Below are 27266 nucleotides of genomic sequence, written 5' to 3' on the forward strand. Positions count from 1 at the left end.
CTTTTCCTCAGAGTTCTAATACTAGATTTGCATACCCAGTGGCAGAAGTCATCACATATTTCCTAACTCAATTTCTGCTCAAAAGTCACACAGTTTGAAAAACTGATACTCTTAGGAACCCAGTACATTCATCACTTCATGGGGCTAGCAGATTAAGAAAGATCATAAAACTAGGTTTTGTTAGAAAATCTGTGCCTCTGAGCAAAATGGTAAAGCTTTATAATGTTGCTTGTGGTTCTTGAGATGGCTGAGTCTTTCTTTCTCATGTGCAGTCAGAATAAGAATTCTGCTTAATAGTAATTAGAAAGGATAAGGATTCGGTTAAACTGATGATATTCTTTTTGGATAATAGACTGGCTTTTCCCCTCACTTGCTGTGATTCAACAAAAGCTCAGGTTTTAAAATATCATTTTAAAAGTTTTATGTTACAAAAGACACTTTTGATTTTATCATATTAAAGTATAATATATCTAACACCAATTATCTGAGAAAAATAAGAATAGAGGATGAATTTTTAGAGACAGACTAACCTGATATTTAATTCCAGCTCTATCATTTATTAAATGTGTGGTTTTGGACATAATATTAAGCTTTCTGATCTTCAGTTTCTGAACTAAAAAGTGTGACTGTTAATAATGATCCCACTGGGAATGCTGTGAGATTGAAATTAGATAATGTATTTAAAATGCCTGGCAAAGTGTCTGACACAGAGTACATACTTAGGAAGTATAAGAATATTATTATCATAGTGATCGTAATAACAGTATTTACATTATTACTAGTTAACTAGTTGAGAATAAAGTGACAAATCAGAGAAGAATGTATAGTTTTTTTATTCTTCATAGTTTTTTTACATTATTTTGATACTTTATTATGAAAGCAAATTGTGCATATCTGATCCTTCTCTTTCTATTTCTCCCATTTCATTTGTAAACTGCTTTTTCACCAACCTAAAATTCTCACCTAGTTCTTTTTTCAGTTTCTTTTTTTAATAACTTTATTTTTATTTATTTATTTTTCTATATGGTGCTAAAAATTAAACCTAGTGCCTCACACATGCTGGGCAAGCACTCTACCACTGAGCCACAATCAGTCCTCAGTTTCTTAACTGTAATAAAACTCTTGTCACTTCATTGTTTCTCCTTCTACTGTTCTCTGTGGTCTTGGTCTACCATCATATGGAGCTGTCTTCAGATCTTGGCTCAAATATCATCTCTACAAAGAAGTCTATCCTAGCCACCAATTTAAGTAGGCAGTCTTTTGTTCATCTCATAATACTGCCTAATTTATATCCTTTTGTCTTAGTTTGGAATACTATAACAGAGTATTTTAGACTGGGTGGCTTGAACAACATAAATTCATTTTGTTATTTATTTATTTATTGTATACATGATAGTAGAATCTATTTTGATATATTTATACACCTTTCATGGTTCTAGAGGCTCAGAAACTAATTTCTCATGGTCCAAGATCAAGGTATTGGCCAAATCTGGTTTCTGATAAGGCACATCTTTCTTAGAGATAGCCATCTTCTCATATCTTCATACAGAGGACAGAAGAGAGAGAAGAAGCCAACTTTCTCATATCCTTTTTCTTAATCTGTGCATTATAGGCATACATAATAACTGTGTTCATTATGCCATGTTTGTATATGCACATAGCTTTTTGATCAGTCTCATTACCCTACACTTGTTTGCCTCCTGGCCTCCCTCCCACTGATCTGCTTGCTCTACTCTACCAATCTCTCTTCTCTTACTTATTATTACTACTACTAGGAGTACTTTATTGCGTTATAATTATATATGTACACAATATACATATATTGTGTATATCCATTCATATGTACTCACTGTATATTCATACATGGACATAGAATAATCTGATAGATTTATTTCCCAACATTTCCCCCCATGCTTTTCCTCCTTTCCCCCTTTTGATCCCCTCTCTCTATTCTACTCCTTCCCCCCTCCTCCGCTCTCGCTCATATTCTCTCTCTCTCTCTCTCTCTCTCTCTCTCTCTCTCTGTCTCTCTCTCTCGTTTGACTTTCTGAGTCTGACTTAATTTCAGTTAACATAATGTCCTCAAGTTCCATTTGTTTACCAGCAAAAGACATAATTTCATTTCTCTTTATGACTGAGTAAAACTCCATTATTTATATAGACCAAATTTTCTTTATCCATTCTTCTGTTGACAGGCATCTAGGCTGGGTCCCTAACTTGACTATTGTAAATTGTGTGCATCTCATGTCTTTTATAAGGACACTACTGCCATTCACAGTGTTCCACTCTTGTTCCCTAATTAACTCCCAAAGGCCTTGCCTCCTCTTATTATTACATTGAGGATTAGAATTTCAACATATGAATTTTGAGGGGACTCAAAACATTCAGACCATAACATTTTTCTAGCACATTTAAGTTTTAGGTTGTAAGTTTGCTTGATAGTTAATAGTTTTCTCTCCCAATACACTATATGCCCTGCCATATGAAGTTAATAACCAGGTCTGCTTTATTTATCATTATAACTAGTACATATTATACTCAACACAAATTTTGTGAATAAATAAATACAAGACAAAATGATACAAGTGGATACAATTGGGTAAGTAAAGTCAGTTTATCCCTTGCCACATATAATGAGACATAATTCCTTCTTTACTGATTGAGTTATGAAAAGTGCTTATTCAATTCTCAGGAGTATACAATTGTGTTTTTAAGTACTAATCAATGAATGAAATTTACTAATGGCTTAAAATTAATACTCCACAATTATTTCTACTTCTTTCTCTAGAATGGCCACATCTGTTGCTCAGTGGATCCACAGTGCCTTCAGGAGCTGTGAAGTTGACTGTCTTATGGGAGATTTCTGCTTAAAGAATGTTCTTTCATTAAAAAGACCAAAAAAATGTTTTAAAAAATTGAATGATTTGTGGGCAGCTAAATGCAGCTTTGTTAGTAGCTGAGTAAACTTTCAATTATGATGTTTGTGAAGCTTGAGAAAATCACAAAAGGAAAATTCTTGAAAAAAAAAACTAGACCACAATTCTGCCTCTTCTGTACCTGACATCACCTTGTAGAAAATGTGTGTGAAATGCACACCATAATGTCCGTCCTGACCCCTGTACGGGAAGCCTGAGCCCATTGGATCTGTTAAAGTCTTGGGCTTCATTGGTGCAGAAAATTTTCTTCTAGATCAGAATCTTCATGAATCAGTTAGGTTCCTCACTGCAGAAAATGAAATGTAAAGCAGTGAATGAATTATATTTTCAGAAGCAAAGCAAAGAACCTATAATGTGTTATGTACAGTACACACTCTGAAAAGAAATCTGAAACAAGTTATTGTAATGATAAAAAATAATGCACAGGCATGGTTACTTAATATTTTCTAACAGGAAAAATCATCCCCATTTCCTTGTTTTACTGCACTTATATTATTTGGTTGAATTTGTTCAGTATAAGCTCGTTCTTGTGCAAAATTAAATAAATATTTCTCTTACCTTAGAATGTGTGAGTCTCTCTTGCTTAATGTGTTCTGCTTTTCTCCAGATGTTTCAAAATACATTTTTTTCTAGTTATGATATAAAGTTTCACTATGTTATTTCCAAATTGAGGAGTAATTTTTCACTAAATTATATGCCTAACTAGAGGGTGAGATATATACCCTCCTTCTGTCTCTCCAGGTCCTTAATTTTACCTTTTCTACCCTGCTCTTGTATCCTGGGGAATCTGACCTATATAGAAAGTATTAATAGGTTCTCTTCCCGCTGGAATCTGGTTTCGTTTCGATTATACTGTAGTAGATATTGGTAGCATATCAGAAAGAAGTAAAATTTGGATATTTATGCTGCTGGCTCCCTCCTGCCAGGTCACCACCATGATTGGCTGTGTCACCTTATTGAAGAACTGAAGAATACATTTCCTGGCAAGTGGCTTTCTCTCTTCAACCTCACCCTTTAGGTTGTGATGACTTCTTCTTGCTTCTTCTGGCTTAGAGTAACATCCCAGGCTACTCTGTCCTTGGGGGTAAGGGGATCCCTGCTCTATTTCTTGTTGTTTTCTCTATTTCCAGTCACATCTTTATATATGGTCCCTTTGTTAAACTCCTTAATTAGACGTCTTAAGTGTGCCATCTGTTCGCTGCCAGAATTCTGGCAGATATACATAAGGAAGGGAGTGTTTGAAGGTTGGAAATGTCTTCAGGAACTGGTCCTTCACACTGCTATGTAAATCCTTCTCAAGGTTAGGAGGAATTATATTATATTCACATTAAATCTTTCTATGCACCAAATCGCAGATGAAAAACAGGTTATTCCCAATAAGGGAACTTATTCCAATAGAGCTCAATTTTTATACTTTGTACTAAAGTGAAAAGGAAATACAAGTATTGTCAAATTAATTTTTACTTGCATGGAGGCATTTTTCTTTAAAGAAAAATTGAAATGGAGAGGAGATGACCACTACAAGCTACAGAAATGGTAAAGTAGCTTTTAGCTACCCCCTCACCATTGCTATGGAAACAACCTAACATAAGGTGAGCTGAGGAAAATTTATAAATGTTTTAATTCTTTGGCATGTGCGATATGTATTGCATGTGTAAATTCAAGTATCTCTCTACATTCAATATAAATGATTTTTCTGCTGCCTTTTTATATTTAATTTAAAATTTCAGCAGAATATAAGGCTTATTTTTATCAGCTATATTACTATGGTAAATAGCAATTTTGTTTCCAAGAGGGCTAATTTAACATTTATTCCACGTGATTTTTTATATAGGTTTGAGATTTCATATTAAATTCTCCTTTACTTGTTTTTATGAGGAGAGTAACTGTGTATGTGTGCATACTTACACATCTACCTCTGAACACATACATGTTTTTTATTTAGATACGTTATGTCTTTCTGGAAAGAAGAGATAGGCTGGGATTTTATATCCCACATCTTTTTTTTTTAAGTCCTTGTAGTGTTTTGAGCATATTGGTAGCTTGTAGACTCATGTTTTCATATACAAATGAAATAAAGAAAAGCCTTTAAATGCTGAGACGAAAGAGGGGGGAAAATAAAACCATGCCCTTCCTGGACATTATATCAGTGAATCTGCTCACATTGAACCCCACTCCAACCCCACACTCAAGGTTTATACCATAAATACTAGAACCCCAGGAAAATTATTTGATCTATAGACCCCCCCATAAAAGTAATCAGAGATTATTAAAAACAATGTCCCTTAAAAAAGAGGTGTTTAATGCTCTCTGGTGATACCAGGCAAAAATGACCACCTTCTGGGAAAGTGAGAACTAAGAAGCATGACTTTAATTTGAAAGTGCTTGGTTCCTTTAAATACAAGCCTTGGTAGAAATAGTCCTTACTTCATTTTCTTTATACCCCTTTTCTGAAAAAACAAAAAGCACAAGAACATTTAAATATGATTCTTTGGTAAGTAATACATGGTAACCTGTATCATTTATCTCCCTTTTAAAAGACTGCTGTATTGCTTTTTTGTTCTGCTTTATATGCCGGTAAAGAGAGTCATGGGTTTGTTCAATTACACTGTAATATCACAGAACCCCTTTTATCTTCCCAATAACTTGGCTATCTATAGCCAAAGTTGAGATGCCCTGTAATTGCCTTTACAAAATGAACGGTATATCAAAGCTCTAAAACAGCAGTCAATACTCTCGAGTGTTGGAATACAGAAGTTATTCAGCTGAACAAAGCTGAAGCTACATGTACTGAATAAAAGATGAGCTTCAGTTCACTAAGCATTATCTCATCTATCAAAATTCCACATTGCTGACTAGTTAGGAGTTCTTCTGAAGGTCAGCAGATCCCACAGACATCTGTGTGGTCCCAGTCCCCATGGATCTCTGGTGAAGCTTAAGCACTGATAACACCAATTGCTTTTAGAACAAAACTTTTTGTTTTATAGTTTTTCAATGTAATGTGTTCTTGGTGCAAGAGCAAATTGATCTCAGAGTTTCATGCTGAAAGGATCCTTGAAGGCAGTAAGTGAATGCTTAAGCTCTGTGTACGTGCCAGTCACTATGGCACCTGGATGCTCCCCCTCTGCAGGGGCTGTTGCAGGAAAGTTGGTTCCTGTGTTCTCACTGACCTTTCATTATTGATGTACTGTTTTCTACCTTAGAATTCAATATCCTCCATAGAGGAATTGTCACCTCTTTGCAGAGTAATTGCCCTTAGTTAATAGACCTGCAGGTAGAAAGGCAAGAATGCCTTGGGCTATAGAGGCTCTAGATCTGTGGTGACATAAATTGGTAAAGAACAGAGCCATTGGGGGAGTCTGGTCAGTGTAAACTGAGTAACAGTTTTATATTCCTTCTATTTTCCAAGAGGCAAGGACAACTCCTCCAAACCTTTAGTGTCAGTCCTGAGATTAAATTATTTTCCACAGACTGTTTGCATAAAAGATTCTGAAATTCTTCTTTATTCTGAATGACAGATGACACAACATATTACTGTCACCACCAAAATATTGCATTTAAAACATGTTCTCCTATTTATCTCTAGTACTAGGTGCTTTTTAAAAAAAATGTCTGAAATAAGAGAGTGACTACATGCAAGTGTATATATTATATTGAGTTTATTTTTTTAATAAGTTTCTCTTTCAGAAACTGCAGCCATAAATAAGGAAAAACAGAAAATTTTCTGAAAAATATAAGGAATCTAGGAATACCTCTATCAAAAGAAATGCATAAACATATGGGGAAAATATAAACCCATAATTAACAAATCTGTTTTGAGGATATATTGTATACCAGACACTGTGCTTGGCACTGTGTACAACTTATCCCCTGTAGCAAATTCACTGCAACACAGCCACTGCAAAGAGAAGTGTCCAGGCATGACAATGACAAAATTTGACACACCATAAGCACTTATTTATTGTTTTCTCATGCAGTACACATTCCAGTGGGTAGAAGAGAAAATTATCAAATAAGTAGATGTGATTTTAGGTGGTGATTAAATGCTGTGAAGAAAATTAAGGTGGGTTAGGTAGTGATGAAGACAGGCACGATAGTTTAGATACAGTGATCAGAAAGACGACATTTTCTAACATCAAGAGTCATTGGAGCAAATGTTGGAAGTGAGAGAAAGAGCCATCTGCATACCCGGAGGGGAGAATTATAAGCAGAGTGAACTGAGTTACAGATCTGAGGTGGGAACATACTTATATTTGTCTGAGTGGCATGGGCAAGCTGAGGCCTGCTTGTGGAGGATGTAGTCAGAGCAGTGGCCAGAGACTAAGTGAGGTTTTCCAAGACCATGAGTAGGGCATTGGAATTTATTCTAAGTGACATGGGAGTCATTAGGCAGTTTTGAGCAGTGCTGCACCATCCTATGACCATTGAAAGATTTACTCTATTGATTGTGTGAAAAATAGGAGCAGAACACAGGATGTGGGAGGTGGTAAGTAGAAAGCAGGAGGTACGTTTTAACCACAGAATTTCAGACCTGATGTGAATGGTTTGGACTAGAATGATAACTGACTGGGAACCAAAAGGACCAATAAAAAGAAGATCCAGTAATGAAGAAATACGTAAGAAGGCTAAGAATAGCACCAAAAAAATGCCAACTTGCCCCAGTAGTTCTAGCAAGGGAAAAAAAAAAAAGAGTTCCTAAAGGTCACTGTAAGTTATTAGAAAAACAAATGACTGAGACTATTTTAACTATCTTGAAGAATTACATTTAGGGACAAAGGAAATTTCTTCCATATATCAGGAAGATATAAAGTTGTAGGAATTAAGAGTGGCTGTGGCAATAAAAAAGATAAATCACAGATCAATTTAATAGATATATAAAGTAGCAATAAGACTTAAGAAACCAACTAACCCATGCATAGTTAGATCCTTGATATGTAATGGATGTTACACTAAACAAGGGAGCTGTGAAGATTAGTTATGGGAAAACCAAATCATAGAGGTTTATCCTTATTTCATACAAATCAGTTCCACATGGGTGAATGACCTTGATATGGAAAGTAAAATAAATTTACAAAAATATTTAGGAGAACTTTGTTGTCCTCAAAGTATTTTAAAACAGACTAAAAAAATCATATACTAAAAGCATAATTAGATTCTGCTATTTAAAATGGATGAAAAGATCAATGACTTGAAAAGATAATGCTATTACATGTAATCACAAAAAGTTGAAAACTGGAACCTATCTATATCTATAGATTTTTTTCTTTTTTTAAATTTATATATAATAGCAGCATGCATTACAATTCTTATTACATATATAGAGCACAACTTTTCGTATCTCTGGTTGTATACATAGTATATTCATACCAACTCATGTCTTCATAATGTACTTTGGATAATAATGATCATCACATTCCACTATCATTGATAACCTTATGCCCCCTCCCTTCCCCTTCAACCCCTCTGCCCTATCTAGAGATTTTCTATTCCTCTCATGCTCCCTCTCCCTACCCCACTATGAATCAGCCTCCTTATTATTATTATTCGGCATTTGGTTTTTTGGGATTGGCTATCTTCACGTAGCATTATCTTCTCTAACTTCATCCATTTACTTACAAATGCATGATTTTATTCTCTTTTATTGCTGAGTAATATTCCATTGTGTATATATGCCACATTCTAAGAGAAAGTATTCCAGAGACAAATGGACAAAAACATGTGTATAATAGGTATTTAAAAAGAAAGGAAACCCTAAATGTCTAATGAATATGTGAAAATTGCTTGGTCTCACTAGTAATCAAGTAAATAAGTGTATCTTAAAACCATAATGACAAAACTTGGAAAAAGTGACAACAGAGGAACTCATTCACACAGAATACACGTCTACAGCCACTTTAGAAGATAGTTTCACAGGGTCTAAAACTGAGCCTTTGAACCACTCATGACCAGGATGTACATCTGAGCATCGGAGTTCATGATCTAGATCTGCACTGTCAATAACCACTGGCCATCTGATACTATTACATTTAAATTAAATTCAAGCAAATAAAAATTCAATTCCATGGTCGCATGATCCACATTTCAAGAGCTCAGTAGCCACTCTGTGACTAGCATCTACTGATTACTATTTTAGACAACAATCTACATTTCTATTCATCGTAGAAAGTTCTATTGAATAGCATTGATGTAGAAAATGTCTTATGCATGTGTACAAGAGGACACATAAATATATTCATATAGTATTAATTATAGTGACAAAATATCAGAAACCATGCAAATATCATTTAATAGGCTCACTGATAAACAAAACATCATACACTTGGAAAACTCTACAACAAAGAAAATGAATAAGAATGGCATATAGCAAAATGGATGAGTCTCAGAAACAATGTTTAGAAAAATATCAAGATATATGAATGCACCACAGTGAAACTCCACATCATAAACCACCACAAGAATGGAATCCTAATTAGAATAAGTTATACTCCATCCATATATGTATATGTCAAAATTTACTCTACTGTAATGTATATCTAAAAGGAACAAATAAAAAAAGAAAATATCAAGAGGCAGAATATAGATAACATAATAAGGCATTTATATAAATTTTTTATGTCTGAAAACTAATTTGTGTTAGGAATTTATGTATAAATGTGTAAATATTTAAAATGCATGGGAATGATAAACATCAAATTAAGATAGTGATTATCTTTAAAAGGCAGAAGAAGGATGCCAGGTATATAGGATGTATAACTGTGTTGTTAACATTGTCTTATTATTTCACATATACCAACTATTTCCAAATAATGCTATTTCTAATATTCAGGAACATGAATTTATAAATTGATTAAATGTGTTATTTATTTTTTCATTATAGAAATATGTGTATACTTGCATTCAAATATAGTTAATATAATACATAATTTTATTTTAAATATATACTTATAATTATACTCTCCAGACTAAGCTGGTTAGTTTTTTACATGCATAGGAAATGTTATGTTTATTGAAGCAAATCATTAAAAGAAGTATATGCAGTAATGCCTAAAAATTTTTCATTCCTGAATATTTACTTAAATACAGTATGACTTTAAAGACAAATTATAAAACAAGAAATACTATAATAATCTTGCCACCTTTGTCATTACTTTTACTTTTTGCTTATTTATGTATCTAAATATCTTAGATAGTTACTCATGTATTATTTTTATTTCTATATTTGCTAGCATTTTATTGTAAATAATTATTACAATAAAATTATTTTTTGCACGAAATTTTGATGACAGGTAAATATTTCTTTGATTTGTTGAAAGTACAGTTTATTTACTTCTTTTTCCCCCCACTATTTTAGATGCCTCTGTAACTCGTGTAAGTTATTTCCTAAGACAATATCAAGAGTAGATTTAATGAAGCCAGCTCTGAACAGCTCTTTATAGTATGATTTGACTTGTGTTATTGCTTTTCCAAAGGCTATATCAATGTATAATACCACCAGTGATGTGTGGAATTAGTTTTAAAACAATTTTGTCCTGTTGGATAGTATCAATTTAATTTTAGTCCTCTATTGTGTTTCTTTTATATACAATGATACACTTCTGTTTTACTTTGAAATTCTTTAAATAACTGTAAGTTTAAAGATTTCCAGTGTTTATTCCATCATGTGTGAGCTATCCATGTGTGAAGATACTGTGTCTACATATGTCCTGGGTTCATATATCTACTGTCTGTTGTTTTATAAATCGAAATGAAATACTCATGTATGATTGTTAGAAATTCTCTGACACATTTTTACCTATTTCCTCAAAATATTAAGAAATTGTATAGTTTTTTAATTTTTATTTTTATTATAAATAATTTTAATATATGCCATTGATGATTTCTATTGTAACCTCTTATATTTCTTAAAAATTAAGAATTATTATCCTTCTAAATAACTACTTATGCATATTCCAGGAATAGGAAACTTACCACCTCCAGAAACTATCCATTTCATTTTTGGAATCCTCTATTTGAGTTCTTATGAACCTTCACCTGAAATCTATTTTCCTTAAATTTCAGCCTAATTTATAGAGTGTGGGTCCTAATTTTACTCATTGGGTCATACTGACAAACTCCTTTTCCAATGTCCTTCCAGACCCTCTTCGATATTAAATTTCCTCTGTCCTCACAAAAGATCTTCATTGTTCTTTTCCTCATGATCTCTAATTGCTCACTTACCTGTGCCTGCATCATGCCAAAGCCAAGTACCACACTCCAGGAAAATTTTAGCAAAAGACTGATTTGATTTAGAATCTGAGACTAAATTGGGACTTCTTTACTGGACGTCTCTATCTACCAAGAAGAAAAATATTTTTTTTTCCAATACACCAACTGATCTCTTCTGATGTATTTGAAATTCATAAAAATTGTAAAATGCTAAATAAGAATACATTTGTATTCAAAGTATGTCCTCCCAAGTGTGTTTATGTAATCATCTTTCTAAAAGCATATTCAACACTGTGTAAAATCACCTTCTATTTAGTGGTATATAAGTATTCCATAAAGAATCCAATACCATGTATTTTCAACTTGAAATTGAATTTTTCTAGTAATTTGAGTTTTTCATCTATAGTAAATACATTTCTCAGCACAGGTCTTTGAACATTATTTCATCATTTCTAACAGATATTCCAAGAGAAGATATCTTTGCCTTGCTATAAATAAAATAGGTTGATTTTATTTTAGCAATTTGAAACATTTTAACTCCAAAACAAAGTCAATAGAAATGAAATTATATCACTTTGGTTAAATTCTCACCACATAGAAGGGACACTAGTAAAATACTTTACCAGGTGATTAACAATAAGGACAGAAGTGTTACATTGATAAATTTAACCCATGTTTTCTATGCTAGTTTTAATTATTCAGTATATGACCCATGTTAGCAATTCCAGAGTTTTGGTTTTTATCCAAATCTTAAAGACTGCTTCTTTTTTGAGTTTAATCAAACTTCAACTATTTTTGAGCACCACTTCATACATTTAAAAAATTACTGCTTCTATAATTTATTTCTATTCTATCATTCTTACTGTCTGAGAACAATCACTTTGTCCTTATTCCAAGGGACAAGATTAGAGAAACACATTGAATACTGTTTGTTCTGATGCAAGGACAAAAATGACACTGGTGTGCTTAAATAGGAGAGCAGTGAAGACCCAAAGCCTCTTAGCTGGGCTCTAACTCACCCTTTCCTAAAAGGATGAAGAATGTTCTAGATCACATGGGGTCCAGGTTTGAAGCTTAAGCCACCATTGCAACTCCTCAACTCTCCATTGTGGGACTAAAGCAGTTGTATGTGATATGTAAATGAACAAGAGTGACTGTGTCCAACAAAAGTTTGTTTACAGAAACAGATGACAGATCATTTTGACAGTCTGTAAACCTCTACTCTAAGCTACAGATACCCTGGGAAACCTGCTACAGCAATGTATATAGCCTATTCGCTATTCAAGAATAAATTTATTTTTCCATTTTTTTATATGTGAACATAGAAGAAATTCAAAAGCAGTTTAGGAAATCCAAAGTGAAGGAGATGACATTTTCAGAACTCAAATCCAAATATAGCCATCCTGCCCAGCCCAATAAATCTTGCCCCCGCACTTACAGCACTCAAATTCCTTGCTGTTCATCCTGAACCAATTAAAACTGAGGTTCTATGACCACAGAAAGGCCTCTATCTGTCCAAAAACCTACCAAGGTCTTAAAACTGTAAATGTTTTAAGTTTTAAACTTAAAACTCAAATCTCCAGAAACTTATTTTTAGGATTTTCCAGGCCTATGGGTCAGAACTAGGCAAACCCAGCATTTAGGATTTTCTCTCCTTATATTGAGTGTAGAAGCAAGTAAGTGTACTTTCCCTAATCCATAGGCAGGATAGAGCTGCCACTTTTGAACCCAGGGAGGCTGACTCAAATATTTTCTCTAGGGTTTGGAGCTTGAGTGTACTCACCTATAAAATACAATTAATAAAATGGGCTACCTCATAGGGCTTTTGTGAATATTTAATAAGAATATCCAGAATTCTCTTAAATATCCTAAAAGATCTGAAAGTTGTTAGAAACAAAGAATGTGTTGAACTTGTGTCTACATTCCTGCTCTGTCACTTGTTAACTTAGACTCGTTGATCCTTATTCTCTAGCAAATGGATATATAACCTAACACAGAGTATGTTTTAATTAACAATATTAGATATAACTAACATATAAGGTTGTCAAGAACATTATAGTTTTATATTTCTTTAATTTTATTTTACTACTATCCAAGGTTAATCATAGAACAAAATAGGCAGCAAAGTCTGATATAAATAATCTTGTGAATTCTAAAATGAAATGAAGGAAATTGAAAAGTTATTCCTGATCAATGAAAAAAAAATACAATGAAATTACAATGATGATCAATGTAAGGAAAGAGTGTAAGAGTAGGAGCTTCCGCTGGAACCTGCTCATCTCACATACAAAGCTAGGAGCCCTTCGGAAGGGAAGTGTAACAGCTGCCTAGTATCCTTTGTCTGCCATCCGCTGGGTCCCATAGCTGAGGCTAATATGTTCCTCTCTCCTAAAGGGGCTTTCTGGATCAATACTAGCCATTGGAGAGTCCCAGGATATACTTTTAAGAGCTCAGTTCTCTGGGAATCAATCAGCTTCAGTGAGTCCTGTTCTTCATATGGATCTAACACTTGGTGTAATTTTACCAAGTTTTAATGTTTCTCTACTTTCTCAATTCCTATTTATTCCCTGCAGTGCATTTTCAGAAGCTTTACATTTGGAACCTTTAATTGCTCTTTTAATTTTCTTCCCCCAAACTAGATCACTGTACACAAAGCTTCTCTGTGAAAATCAAATTGGACTACCGCATAGATGACAAATAAAACTCAATTGTGTTAAACTACTAAGATTTTAAGTTTGTTTGCTACAGCACTTAGCCTAATTTCTCATCCAAAAATTAGGTAATCTGCTCTCTCTAGAAGGTTCTGCTGGTTCTTTCAGCTTTGGGTACCCAGTTCTGCATTGTGTTGTCATGATGGACCACTGTCCTGTGCTCATGCTCAGCCAGAATACAAACTGTGAATCTGGAAGAAAAGTTCAATCTGCAGACATCAGTGCTGCTAAGACTATTGCAGATATCATCCAAACATGTATGGGACCCAAGTCCATGAAGATGCTTTGGGACCCAACAGGAGGCATCATGGTGACCAATTATGGCAATGCCATTCTTCAAGAGATTCAAGCCCAACATCCAGCAGCCATGTCCATGATTGATATTAGCGGGACCCAGGATGAAGATGCTGGAAATGGAAACACATCAGTAATTATTCTTTCTGTAGAAATGTAATCTGTTGCTGATCACTTCCTAAAGCAGTAGCTGCACCCAACAGTGGCAATCAATGTTTACTACAAGGCACTGGGTGATATGAACAGCACTCTAATCAGTATTTCCATTGACATTGATAACTAGGATGCTGAACATCATAAATAGTTCCATTACCACCAAAGTAATTTGTTGATGGTCCTCTTTAGCTTATCATCAATTAGCAATATCATCCTGGATGCTGTCAAAACTGTACAGTTTGAGGAAAAGGATCAGAAGGAGATTGACATCAAGAAATATGCAAGAGTGGAAAAAGATACTTGGGAGCATCATTGAAGACTCATGTGTATTACATGGAGTCATGATTAACAAAGATGTGACCTATCTGAAAATATGGCATTATATGAAGAACCCTCATATTGGGCTATTGGATTCTTCTCTGGAATACAGAAAGGAGAAAGCCAGACTGACATTGAGATTACCCAAGAGGAAGACTTCACCTGAATTCTCCAAATGGAAAAAAAAGAGTATATCCAGCATCTCTGTGAGGACATTATTCAACTGAAGTCTGATATGGTCATCACAGAAAAAAGGCATCTCAGACTTAGCTCAGCACTACCTCATGCGGGCCAATATCTCAGCCATCTGCAGAGTCCAGAGGACAGACAATAATTGCATTGCTAGAGCATGCAGGGCCCAGATAGTCAGCTGACCAGAAGAACTGAGAGAAGATGATGTTGGAACAGGGGCAAACCTGTTGGAAATCAAGAAAATTGGAGATGAGTACTTTAGGTTCATCAGTGAGCGCAGAGACCCCAAGGCCTACACCATTCTTCTCAGGGAGGCCAACAAAGAAATTCTCTCAGATGAAGATCGCAACCTTCAGGATGCCATGTAAGTGTGCTGAAATGTTCTCCTGGACGCTTAGCTGGTGCCAGGGGATGGGGCTTCTGAGGTGGCTGTAGCTCACCCCTTAACAGAAAAATCCATGGCCATGATTGGTGTGGAACAATGGTGATACAGGGCTATTTCCCAGACTTTAGAAGTCATCCCTCATACCTTGATCCAGAATTGTGGGGCCAGCATTATAAATCTACTCACTTCCCTTTGGGCCAAGCACACCCAGGAGACCTGGGAAGTAAGTGGTGAGATGGGAACTTTAGTGGACATGAAAGAACTAGGCATATGGAAGCCATTGGCTGTGAAGCTGCAAACATATAAGGCAGCAGTGGAGATGGCAATTCTCCTACTGTGGATAGATGACATCATATCAGACCACAAAAAGAAGGGTGATGACCAGAGCCGGAAAGGAGGGGCTCCTGATGCTGGCCAGGAATGAATAGCAGGCAAGGAAACTTCAACACACAGAACCAGTGGTCTCCCCCTTTCCTGAGCCAGGGTGCCAGGAACACTGTGGACATCTTTGTTTGGAAGGGATTAAATTGAGGAGCAGCCTCTAGTCCCTTTCTATCCCAGCCCAGTTTGCAAAAGGCACTGACATGTAATTCTTTTCTATTGTAAGCTCTCCATTTAGTTTGCTTCTGATTATTAAATCTAAGTCATATGAAAAAATAAAGAAAAAAAATAAAGAAATTAGGGAACTGGCATATTTGTAGGAAGTTGAAGACCGGGAAAGTATTATGTTATGAAGAAAATATTTGCAATACTGTGTTGCTGGTAGTAATTTGGTAGATCGACCATGTGCTCATTACACAGATCTAGAGGAACAGGTTGAAAAACAATGTTAGTAGTGCAGATCAGCTAGTACTTGGCAGGGTACGTGAGAAAGAGATTAGTTGAGGAAAGAGTTGGCCACTTTGCAAGTAGAAATGAGAGAAAATGAAAATGTCTAAAAATTGAGCTCTTCAGTAGTTGGAATTATCTATTACTGTGGCATTTAGATCCCAAACGCTAGGTCATATAATTGAGAAAGACTTTGAACCATCAAAAATTTCTATGGATCAAAGTAAATAGTCTAAAAAAAAAAGATCACATTAATATACATTTTAAGCCACCTTAAAATGGCTTAATGATTTTGGCCATCTTAAATTAAAAGACAAGTTGGTGAATCTGGAAATCAAATCAAACTGATTTGGGACCAATGTTTGGAAGCAACTTTGAGTCTTAGTTCATTTTGTGTTGTTAGAACAAAATGCTCAAATTTGGGTAGATTGTAAAGAAAAAAGATCTGCTTAACTCACAGTTCTACCTGTCCAAGAGCATGCTGTCAGCATCTATGGGAAGGGCTTCATGGTAGATAGCATTACATGGCAGGAATATGCAGAAGACATCACAAAGTAAGTAAGAAGCAAGAATCTGGGGAGATTCTTGCTTTCTATAACAAACATATTCTTTTGGGGACTAACCTGATCATTTGAAAACTACAATAATCTATTCCGAAAGTTGTGCCTCATGACCTAATCACATTCCATTAGGACTCACCTCTTAAAGATGTTAACATCATTACATATGCAACTCAAGCTTCCTGTACATGGACCTCTGGGGAATTAAGCCTCAACATGATTTTTGGCAAGGACAGATTACATTCAAACCCTACCAGGTGTGGCTACAGGTACATGGCACTAATTGCAACCAAACATCTGAAGCTTTTTAAAAAAATAAAGAAAGAAATTGAATGCCAGATAAAATCACAGGGGTGGTCTAAAAGAGTTGTAATTAGAGAATACTGGCTAAGCTATGCAGTTCTAAGGAAGTAGTAGACAACTTCAGATGTACCAAGGAAGATAAGAAAGAACCTTCCAGAGGGTAGAGTTGTGGGGAGGGGCGTAGAATAATGTGTGGAGAAGTGCCTTTCAGAGAGCAGATCCAGGAAAGACTCGAGGTCTGATTGTCTCCTGTGCTTTCAGGATTAGAAGCCTTCAGTGTGTGCCCAGCTGGATCATCCTTGGTCAGTTAGGCTGTGTCTCCCTTCTTGCCTCTTTCTAAGTGAGACTATTTGTTGCGGTGTATATCAGGGACATATGTCATAGAATAGTTAGATACTATAGCTGGATGATATGGAGGACATGCATTACACTGAGGTCCAAGACTATGAGCTAGGCTTTGGAAGTGAGTGTAAACTTTATGCAGAAAAGGGTGAGGGACAGAATGCAAATTTGTTCACTAGAAAGAGTGGGCTATGATAGAAATGCTAATGTTCACAAACCTTGTTCTCATTGTTTAAACACACAAAGAAACTATGATTTTCCAGCCCCAGCCTCCCTTGCAGTTTTGTATGGTCAGTTGATTGAGTTCTAGCTGATGGAATCTGAGAAAAAATGAAATATTGTAATTCTAGGCACAGATCAAAAAACATCTCAGTTCAGTGAACAACTCTGAAACCCTACAAAGAGAGTCAGAAAATGCAGCTCACATCTGACTCATTACCTATCTTTATACATTCTACAAAACTAAAAAGACTTCACATTCTAAAATTTTTACATTTTAAAAATATGAGTAATATTTCATAACAAAAATTATTAAAAATTTTCAATTTTAATATTACAAAGTTTTATTGGAATACCATCCTGGTTCCATGTTCATTTGTATATTAACTATTCACACTACAATGGAAGAGTCAAGTGGTTGCCGCAGAGAATATAGACAATGTTCTTATTGTGATATTCTGCTGATTATGTACTATTGCAGGGATATAGCTGTAACTTGCCATTATTGGATCCATGGATATTGGTTTTTTCATGACATTTTCTTCTCTCTCTCTCTCTCTCTCCATACCTATCAGTCCAAAAAAAGAAAAAAAAAATACATGAAAAAAGAAAACGTTTAAATGGTGTCCTATTAGGGCATAGTGAAGTTTGGATTACTTTGTTATCATAATGGTTTCAATGTAATTACAAGGGTCCTTAGAAGGAGGAAGTAGGAGAGTCAGAGTCATAATAGGAAATGGGATGATGGGAAGCAAAAGTTAGAGTCATGTGATTGCTGGCTGGAAAGAGCAGATTATGATAGAAATGGTAATGTTCACCAAATCATGTTCTTCACTTTTGAACACGCAGATAATCTATGATTTCTCTGGGAGATATGGGGCAAGGAATTCAGGAATCCTTCTAGAATCTTGGAAAGACCAACAGATTTTTTTTTTCTGTACATCCTTCAGAAGAGATACAGCTTATTCAACTCATTGATTTTAACCTGGTACTATTCTCTTTAGATTTCTAGACTCCAGAGCTATAAGGCAAATCAGTGGTGTTTTAAATTACTAAGTTTGTGGTAATTTGTTAGAACAGCAAAAGAAAACTAACATAATACACACTGATACTTCCAACTAAGCACTCATCACAATATTCCCAACTCACAGGAAAACAATGTCCCCCAAAATTAGAAAATTTAAGATAAAGTATCTTACATTTTAGAATTTCTTCATAAAAATAGAAAAGAAAATAAGACTGGAACCTAAGTAAGTTTCCATGTGTCTCATTTGTTAGCCAAGCAAATAAAGTAGTTAACTGATGGTGAATTAATAGAACTGTTTGATTGCAGTAGCCAAAGAAATGTGTTCAGAGAAAATGGATATTAAACTATTAGCCTTTTGATGAAAATAAGCCATTCAAAGATGAATAAAACTTGTATTATACAACAATTATAAACAAGTATTATAAAACTTGATAATTATTTTTTCTTTTCTGTTATATAGATACATAGATGATATATTTGATTTTTATCATTTGACTGATAAGTCTAAAATATTTACTGTCTGGCTTTCTATTTAAAAAATTTTACTATAGATCAGCTTTAACTTATGAGCTTTCTCAATCAAGAGTTAAGGATATTGGGAGTGATATACAGTCAACAAAACATATGGCAAAAGTTTTGAGTGACTTGTCTTGTTCTTAATAAATAGATGTTGTATACATACACATACACACCTATATATCCACATACACATTTTATGCTCTTACTTATTCAACACTGAGTTTGAAGTTTTTTAATCATTTGTGTGGAACAAGTAGAGGTGAGTATATTTCAAAGAAGTTGAGAGACTATTAATTCAGTACAACCTGAAGAAGAATCTGTTAAATGTGTTACAATAGATGGTGGTAAAATCATGTAGAGCAGAAAAAAAAAGGTTTAGTTGAACAAATTCACAGAAGTAGTTGGGGGGGAAAAGCATTTAAAGTATATGGTTGTCAGTAATTACTTTGCAGAAAATATTTGAATTAACGGGGGATTTGAACTCAGGGGCACTCAACCACTGAGCCACATCCCATCCCTATTTAGTATTTTATTTAGAGATAGGATCTCACTGAGTTGCTTCCCACCTTGCTTTTGCTGAGGCTGGCTTTGAACTTGTGATCCTCATGCCTCAGCCTCCGGAGCTGCTGGGATTACAGGTATGCAGCACCACACCTAGCGATCATGTATTATTGAATCAGAAGAATCAACAGTGATTTTCATTTGCTCTCATTAGCTCCATTACTTTTTAATTGATTTCATAAACAGAAATTGTATATATTCACTTTTCCTACTATATAGCAGATCAATGGTTATAGCTTAGTGCTTTTAATTATTTCTTTTTTTTCTTTTGAGAGTCAAAACTATAAATTTTCTGAACAAGAGAAACCACATAGCCACTATTAATAAACAATAATTAAAAAACAATAAATGGCTTTGGGAATCAGCTTTTCTCAAAAAATTGATAGCATTTAGTGATTGCTACCTAAAATTTTGTGATAAAATGTAAAGCTTTATGAAGTAATTTCCATAGAAACTAATGCTGTTTATGCTGTTTGAGTAACAAACTACATCAAACTGTTTTTTATATAGTTTCAAAAACCAAATCTCTATTCTCACACAAATTGGTTATTTATTTATTTACTCTGGTTCAAACCATAATTCCAGTAGAAGTGTTGTTACCACAGTGAAAGTTCAAAAGAATTTTCCATATTTCAAAATCCATATTTCCATAACTCAACATTTCTTTTTCAGAGAAAGAGAGAGAGAGAGAGAATTTTTTAATATTTATTTTTTAGTTCTTGGCAGACACAACATCTTTGTTTGTATGTGGTACTGAGGATTGAACCTGGGCCACATGCATGCCAGGCGAGCACGCTACCACTTGAGCTACATCCCCAGCCCAAACATTTTTAAATTTAGAAATTTCCTCTTAATCTCCCATTGATGGTGATTTGTCTGCAATGTAATGACATATTACAAGAAAATAACAAAATAGAATTCCACAAATGCCTTTAAAGAAATGAATATTGTCAATTAAAATTATGTTTACAGACCAACATTTAGCCAAATTTACCTCCATGAAAAGATATTTTCGAAAGATTAAATGTAAAAAGATAAAATATATAAAGTTTTACTATAGATCAGCTTTAACTTATGAGCTTTCTCAATCATTTTGATTATAATGAAATTAATTTGAACACAATTAGGCAAAAGTGTATCCTCCCCAACAAAACAATTCCAATTCTTTCTCATTATTATGGTTGTATTACAAAAAATTGTACCCTTATTGTATTTTAAATTTTATCAAAATAAAACTTGATAATTATTTTTTCTTTCCTGTTATATAGATACATAGATGATATATTTGATTTTTATCATTTGACTGATAAGTCTAAAATATTTACTGTCTGGCTTTCTATTTAAAAAAAATGTTTTCTGGGCTGGGGCTATAACTCAGTAGTAAAGCACTTGCCTTGTACATGTGAGGCACTGGGTTTGATCCTCAGTATCACATAAAAATAAATAAAGATATGCTGTCCATCTATAACTAAAAAGAAAGAAAGAAAGAAAGTTTCCTTACCCTTGCTCTAGAAAATGGTGGAGTTACTTAATGCAAAGTATTCCTAAGCCTTATGTGAAAGGTAGATTAATGAACATTCAGTTGAATAGTGTGGCATGAATAAGAAATTAACCTTCATCATGGTAAGCCATTAAGATTTATGGATTGTTTGTTACAGCAGCCAGTGTTACTTACCATGACTAAAAAAAACCTCTTAATTCCATGATTAAAATTCACATTTAAAAAAATCATGGAATCTACACCTATCTCCAGGAAATACAAAGTGACTTCAGGAAATGGCTACCAATGCATTATCTAATGCAAAGTCAATCAGCATAGTGAATGCATTCTTCATTAATTCAGTCAACATTTGTTCAAGGCTATGATAAAGGTAGTATGAAAAGTTAATCTGATTTTTTTAAATTTAAATTTACCTTATTTGTGAATTAGACAATTTAATATATTTAAATCAATATAAGTCATCAGAAGCTCCATGCTATCATTTTTTCCATGGAAGTCTGCTCAAAGACAGAACAACATTTTTTCCTTTCCAAAATGAAAAATTTCTCTTCCTCTTAGAATGATGCTAAACTGTTCCCCGCTTGAAAACTAAAAGAGAATAAATTTCAAGGTCTGTATGGGACATTACTTTGAAATATCCCAAGAGAGAGCACTAGGAAAACTCCTGTAATAAAATGCAGTCATCAAATTGCCAATATTTGTCCCAATTGTGTGGGGAAATAGAGAGCAAAACACAAAGGAGAGAAATTTTTCTCCATTTGGCAATGTGGAAAACAATTACCTGAGGTGAAAAACATTTCACTTTCTGATTCAGAGGAGAATCAGGTCCATAAAATTAAATGACATAAGTCTGGCTCAGCGTTAATATTTTTAAATCATACCTTTTAAAACATATTTTTGGACATGTATACTATGACTGAGTATCTCAGATCTCATCCTAACCATCTGAAGCAATATTTCTGAAATATTCCTCAGCATAAAAATTACTGAGTGAGGAGGTGTCTGATAACACACTGGTTCTTGTTTCAAGAACCAGTGTGTTATCACTGATTCAATAGGTGTGGTGAATGGCCAAGATCAATATCTGATTCAATAGGTGTGGTGAATGGCCAAGATCATGCACTTGCAAATTCACTTCATAAAGTGACCAATTTGGCCTCTCTACTGCCTTTTAGACTCCCTTGAAGCTAGGGCTCTGGCTGCTAATTAATTCCACTATCAGATGCACTTGCAGAAAATTCAGAAGACAAAGCCATGTAGAAGCCATCTTTTTGCCTGGTTTTTGCTATTTCTGCTATTGAGCATGGTTACAGTCATGGATCTGCACAGGTAACATTTCATTGTCTATCATTTGGAATTCCATGTGTTGAACAGTGGCAGTTTTAGCGGGAGCAGTGGTGTCCGTTTTTTCCTGGAGCAGTTTCAATGATGACCTATTGTTCTAGAACTGACTCTGAAGGTCCAGACAGGAAATTACCTTAAATGACTTTTACCTATTTTGTGAGCATCGAATTCCCTACATTAAGCCAGTTCCCATTGAAATACTCATATTGGTTTTGTTTCTTGAACTAAAATGTGAATAACAAAGAATAAGACATCAGTGTTGACATTGAGGAGCAGTGGCTATAGAGCAGCATTAGCATTTGTAGCTCCTAGAAATATCGTCTCTTCTCATCATATAGGAAAGCATTTGTGAGAAGAATTCATTAATGGCATCAACATAGCATTGAATGTCTTTGATTGATACTTGAACAAATAATATTCTTGTACACTGCTACCCTATACCCCACATACCTGCCAAAGGACCAAAGATCACAGTGTTGAACCACTGATGGAGACTGCGCTGAGGCTGGACGGCAGGCCTTTCAGGGAAGGTTGGAAAATACGTGGTAGATGAAGGATACGCACCAGAATATAAACTTCATGAGGTTAGATGTGTTTGCTTTTTTTTTTTTCTCTTATTTTACCTTCAATGCTATAATTGCACCTCATAGGAGAGGGCCTAGTGTTTGATTATAATTATATAATGTATCAAGTATAGAGAAATTACTGTTTCTTATTGAGGTAACACTTCTAGAACCATTTATTTCCTTGGGGCTAGAATGGGATAATAGGGCTTTAAAAATGAGTTACCAGGGTTTGGAAATAAGCAGAGGATCTAAGTATCCTGAATTTTGTCTTCTAACACTAACTTTCCAAATAGTATTATTCTCACCTTTATGATTTGCCAACAGGACAGGGGACTCTCTGAATTCATGTTTTGTTCTCAGATGTTGTTCTGAGCTAGTATTTCTCTATGATCAGTCCTCAAGTCTTATGCACCTCGGGTTCTCTGCATAAGAACCAACTCTGACACATTCCACCAGAAGTCCAAGTCTAACCTTGCACTCTCTTGGATTTGTAATCCCCTTGAAACTAGCTGTGTGCTGAGTAGAAGCTGTGTTTTAGTAATAAGAGCAAAGTCTACGATATCAAAATCAGCACCCACATCTATAATCAAGCAACCATCAGGAAACTTAAAATTGAACCCCACAGCATTGGGCTCATGCTGTTTCTATTCCTCTTGCCTATCTCAAGATAGGTCATGGAAATTTTGGGAGAGCTATTGAGTACAGGTTGATACCAAGATGTAGAGTTACATATGTTGAAATGAGTTGTCATGAGGAAAATTTCATTTTATTTGTATTACTTACTGATCATCAGAGATGAAATTCCCAAGATTTGAACTGATAAAAACTCTGGAAAAAGAACCTCTGGGCAATGTTTCTGTAATTTCATGAGTTACATCTTCCTTCCAGGGCTTCCCAATCCCATTATCCCCATCATTATTCACTCATTAAAATTATGATGCAAAAATGGGGGGGGAAAGTCTACTAAAACTATTAACCTTCAGCACAACTGAGATATATAGGCATTTAAAAATTACTATTGCCTTTGCAGTAGATGAAATTAAATGAGAACGAAACATGGACATCATGAAAACGATTTTTTTTCTTTTTTTTAAAGTGAGAGAGAGAAGAGAGAGAGAGAATTTTTTAATATTTATTTTTTAGTTTTCGTGAACACAACATCTTTATTTTATTTTTAGGTGCGAGAGCGTTACCGCTTGAGCCACATCCCCAGCCCTGAAAACGATTTCTTTTCCTAAGAATAAACATAACTGTGTAGAAATTTCCTCCATAAAGGCCTGTTACATTTCCCCTCTCTCTAGCCTGTCCTTCTGCTCTTTTTGATTCTCACCTATTTCCATGAAACAAATTCCATCATATTTCTGTCTCAGATTTTCAGATGAATTTGCCAATCTTCTTTCTTAGACAAAGATACCTTAAATTCCAGCATTTATTGACATTGTTCCCCCACAACTTACTTACTAGTGTTCCTAAATCACTAAATCTACATCACTCAGACCACATCAGAGAAAAAGAATAGACTTTATTTTGATGATATACTTTCCAATAACTGAACTTGGTACAGAACCAGGGAGTTAGTGCAGTGAACATGTATTGAAACCCTCTCATGTGTCAAGTTCTGTGCAAGGTTCTAGGCATCCAGAAATGAGAAACCACAGCATTTCCCTTCAAAAATTGCCTGCAGCACTGTTATGGTTTAGATATTAGGTGTCCTTGAAAAGCTCATACGGGAAACAATGCAAGAAAATTTAGAGATGAAATAATTAGATTACGAGAATTTTAACCTAATCAGTGCATTGATCCACTGATAGGGATTAACTCAGTGGTGACTGTAGGTTGTGGGCTGTGGCTGAAGGACATGGGTCCCTGGGTTTTTATATACCATTCAGGTATATATTCCATCCTTGTTGAACAGATCTCTCTGTCTCTGTCTCTCTTTGTCTCTCTGTCTCTCTCTCTCTCTCTCTGTTTCTCTCTCTCTCTCTCTCTCTCTCTCTCTCTCTCTCTCTCTCTCTCTCTCTCTGTGTGTGTGTGTGTGTGTGTCTATCTGTCTGTCTGTCTCTCTCTCTCTGTGTCTCTCCCCCCATTCTTGGTGGCCATGTCCTGAGCTGCCTTCCTCCACCACAGTCTTCCACCATGATGTTCTCCTTTACCTTGAGTCCCAACGGTTGGAGTCAGCTTTCTATGGACTGAGACCTTTGAAACTATGAAACCCAGATGAATTTTACTTCTCTAAAATTATACTTGAAATATCCTCTGGTCACAACAGTGAAAAAGTTGACTAAAACAAGTAACAGATAGGTCCACAAAAACCCAATAGCAGGCAAGGTATGATAAGATTTGAACTAAATTATCAAGGTAACTACCAAATTTGGCAGGCATTGAGAGAAATGAAGGTTGTAATTTATTGGATTCAGCAAATACCCGCTGGAGACATTTAAGAGAGTAATTTTGGTGAGTTTGAGCTATACTATCTTTAAGACATAACATTTCTAAATAATATTACATCAATTTTGAAAATACTTCCTTAGTTTATATTGAGTGATATTTTTATATTTAAAATGAATAACCTGTGGTCAAAGCAATCTTCAATGATGTATGTTTTTTTTAAACCTCTTTTATTTCAAAAGAGAAATCTACAAAAACCTAACCGTAAGTTAAAATAAAGGATTAGAAAGTTAAATATTAATAACACAGAGGCTCTACTGATTGATCATATTCTTTCTAAATCTCAAGAAATCAGGAATTGAAAGGAAAATTTCATTTTATTTGTATTACTTACTGATCCTCCTAATCAGAAATAAAATTCCTAAGCCAATCTTATTACTACTCATTAAATATTCTCATATACTATTTAAACCTTTTTCTTCTTTTATACAATAGGCATAATTTCATTTTAAAACAACAACAACTTATTTTAAAAATGTTTTTAGTTGTCAGTGGCCCTTTATTTTATTTATTTATATGTGATGCTGAGAATCAAACCCAGTGCCTCATGTGTGTTAGGCAGGTGCTCTACCACTGAGACATCACCCCAGCCCCAACAACAACTTATTTTAGAATAATTCTCACAAAATTTCCTAACTTGGGGACTATTTGTTGCCTTGGAATGTCTCTCACTGCTAAACATCTTCACTTTTACTTAATAGGACAGAGAAGAGTCAAGGGTCTTAATTACAAGAAACTGTGGACCCACACAATTGTTCCAATGTGCCAGAAACTTTCACATGTGATATCAGCACTTGCATAGTGTCACTTGAAAGAAAAGTCCTGAGAATGATTGAATCTGGTTCCCTCTGTTTATTGATGAAACTCAGAGAATAGAACCAATGTGTTTGGGGCCATGTATTTTTCTTAGTTTATGACAAAAAATGGAAATAAAAACCACAGTTCTATGTTCCCATTTTAGGACCCTTTTATTATAACACAGGTGCCTCTTTAATTAACTATAAAATGGTAAAAGGTCACTTTTGATGTAAAAGTTATAAGTAAAAGATTCTTTATTATGCTCCAGACACTTGAATATACTGTGATAAATACTGGTATAAAATCCCAGCTTTGTAATTGAGAACATCTAAGAAAATTTCACAATAAGTCAGTGTTTGACTTAAGAGATAAGCAAAGTATAATTTTGAGTCAACATAATACTCTAATTGGTATTATTGTAAATCCTTTCAATCCATAAACATTTTTTGGAACATTCCTATCTGCAAAGCACTCCCGTCCCAGTTCCAAGGTAAGGTGTTTGAGGAGGTTGGAAAGGATTAAAGAGAAGGAAAGGACATGGGTTTCATATTTCAGTGAGAAGTGGGGAAAACCCATGAACAAATAAAACAACTCTCTTATTGATTTTTGTAGGTCTTCTGAATTTTTTATTTGCTAAGATATAGGGAGAGAGGGAATCATTTCTAACCTCCTTCTCTCTTACATCCAAATCCTGTTCCAAGTGTAAATATTATACCTGTGTCTTAAAAATAGTTCCAGAATCTGATCATCTCTTACATCTCTGCTGTTATATAGTAAAGAGTCTGGCTCAATTTTTTTGATATTTGATTGTTTACAGTTTTTAAGCTTCCTTCTTTCTCTTCTGCCCCAGAGCAGAGAAGACGGATGAGAGAGCCCAGGACCCTCTTTTTTGCACTAGTGAAAGTTCAAACCATCAGGGAACTCTCAAGCCAGGCCCATTGCCTAACTATCATGAAACCCCAAGCCAGTCATCTTTCCCTGCTGTCTTCCAGGGCAGATTTGGTCTTTGTGGACCACCTCAGGAGGCCTGGCTCATTCTCCCCAAGTCCCATT

At 34.8% G+C, this 27266-nt stretch overlaps 1 protein-coding gene and 1 pseudogene across 2 annotated transcripts in view; both read left to right on the forward strand.

The window, feature by feature from the left end:
- Positions 1-3501, forward strand: part of Nell2 (neural EGFL like 2) — a 360268-nt gene extending 356767 nt beyond the window's left edge. For both annotated transcript variants that reach the window (XM_078014849.1, XM_078014850.1), the window contains exon 21: positions 2789-3501. In XM_078014849.1, the coding sequence (XP_077870975.1) occupies positions 2789-2839 (51 nt within the window). In that variant the 3' untranslated portion in view covers positions 2840-3501. The remainder of the gene's footprint in view (positions 1-2788) is intronic.
- A 10490-nt stretch (positions 3502-13991) lies between these two features.
- Positions 13992-15621, forward strand: LOC101957614 (T-complex protein 1 subunit gamma pseudogene; annotated as a pseudogene).
- The last annotated feature ends 11645 nt before the right edge of the window (positions 15622-27266 follow it).

This window comes from Ictidomys tridecemlineatus, chromosome 6 (assembly GCF_052094955.1).
Source record: "Ictidomys tridecemlineatus isolate mIctTri1 chromosome 6, mIctTri1.hap1, whole genome shotgun sequence".
In the NCBI taxonomy this organism is placed as follows: Eukaryota; Metazoa; Chordata; class Mammalia; order Rodentia; family Sciuridae; genus Ictidomys; species Ictidomys tridecemlineatus.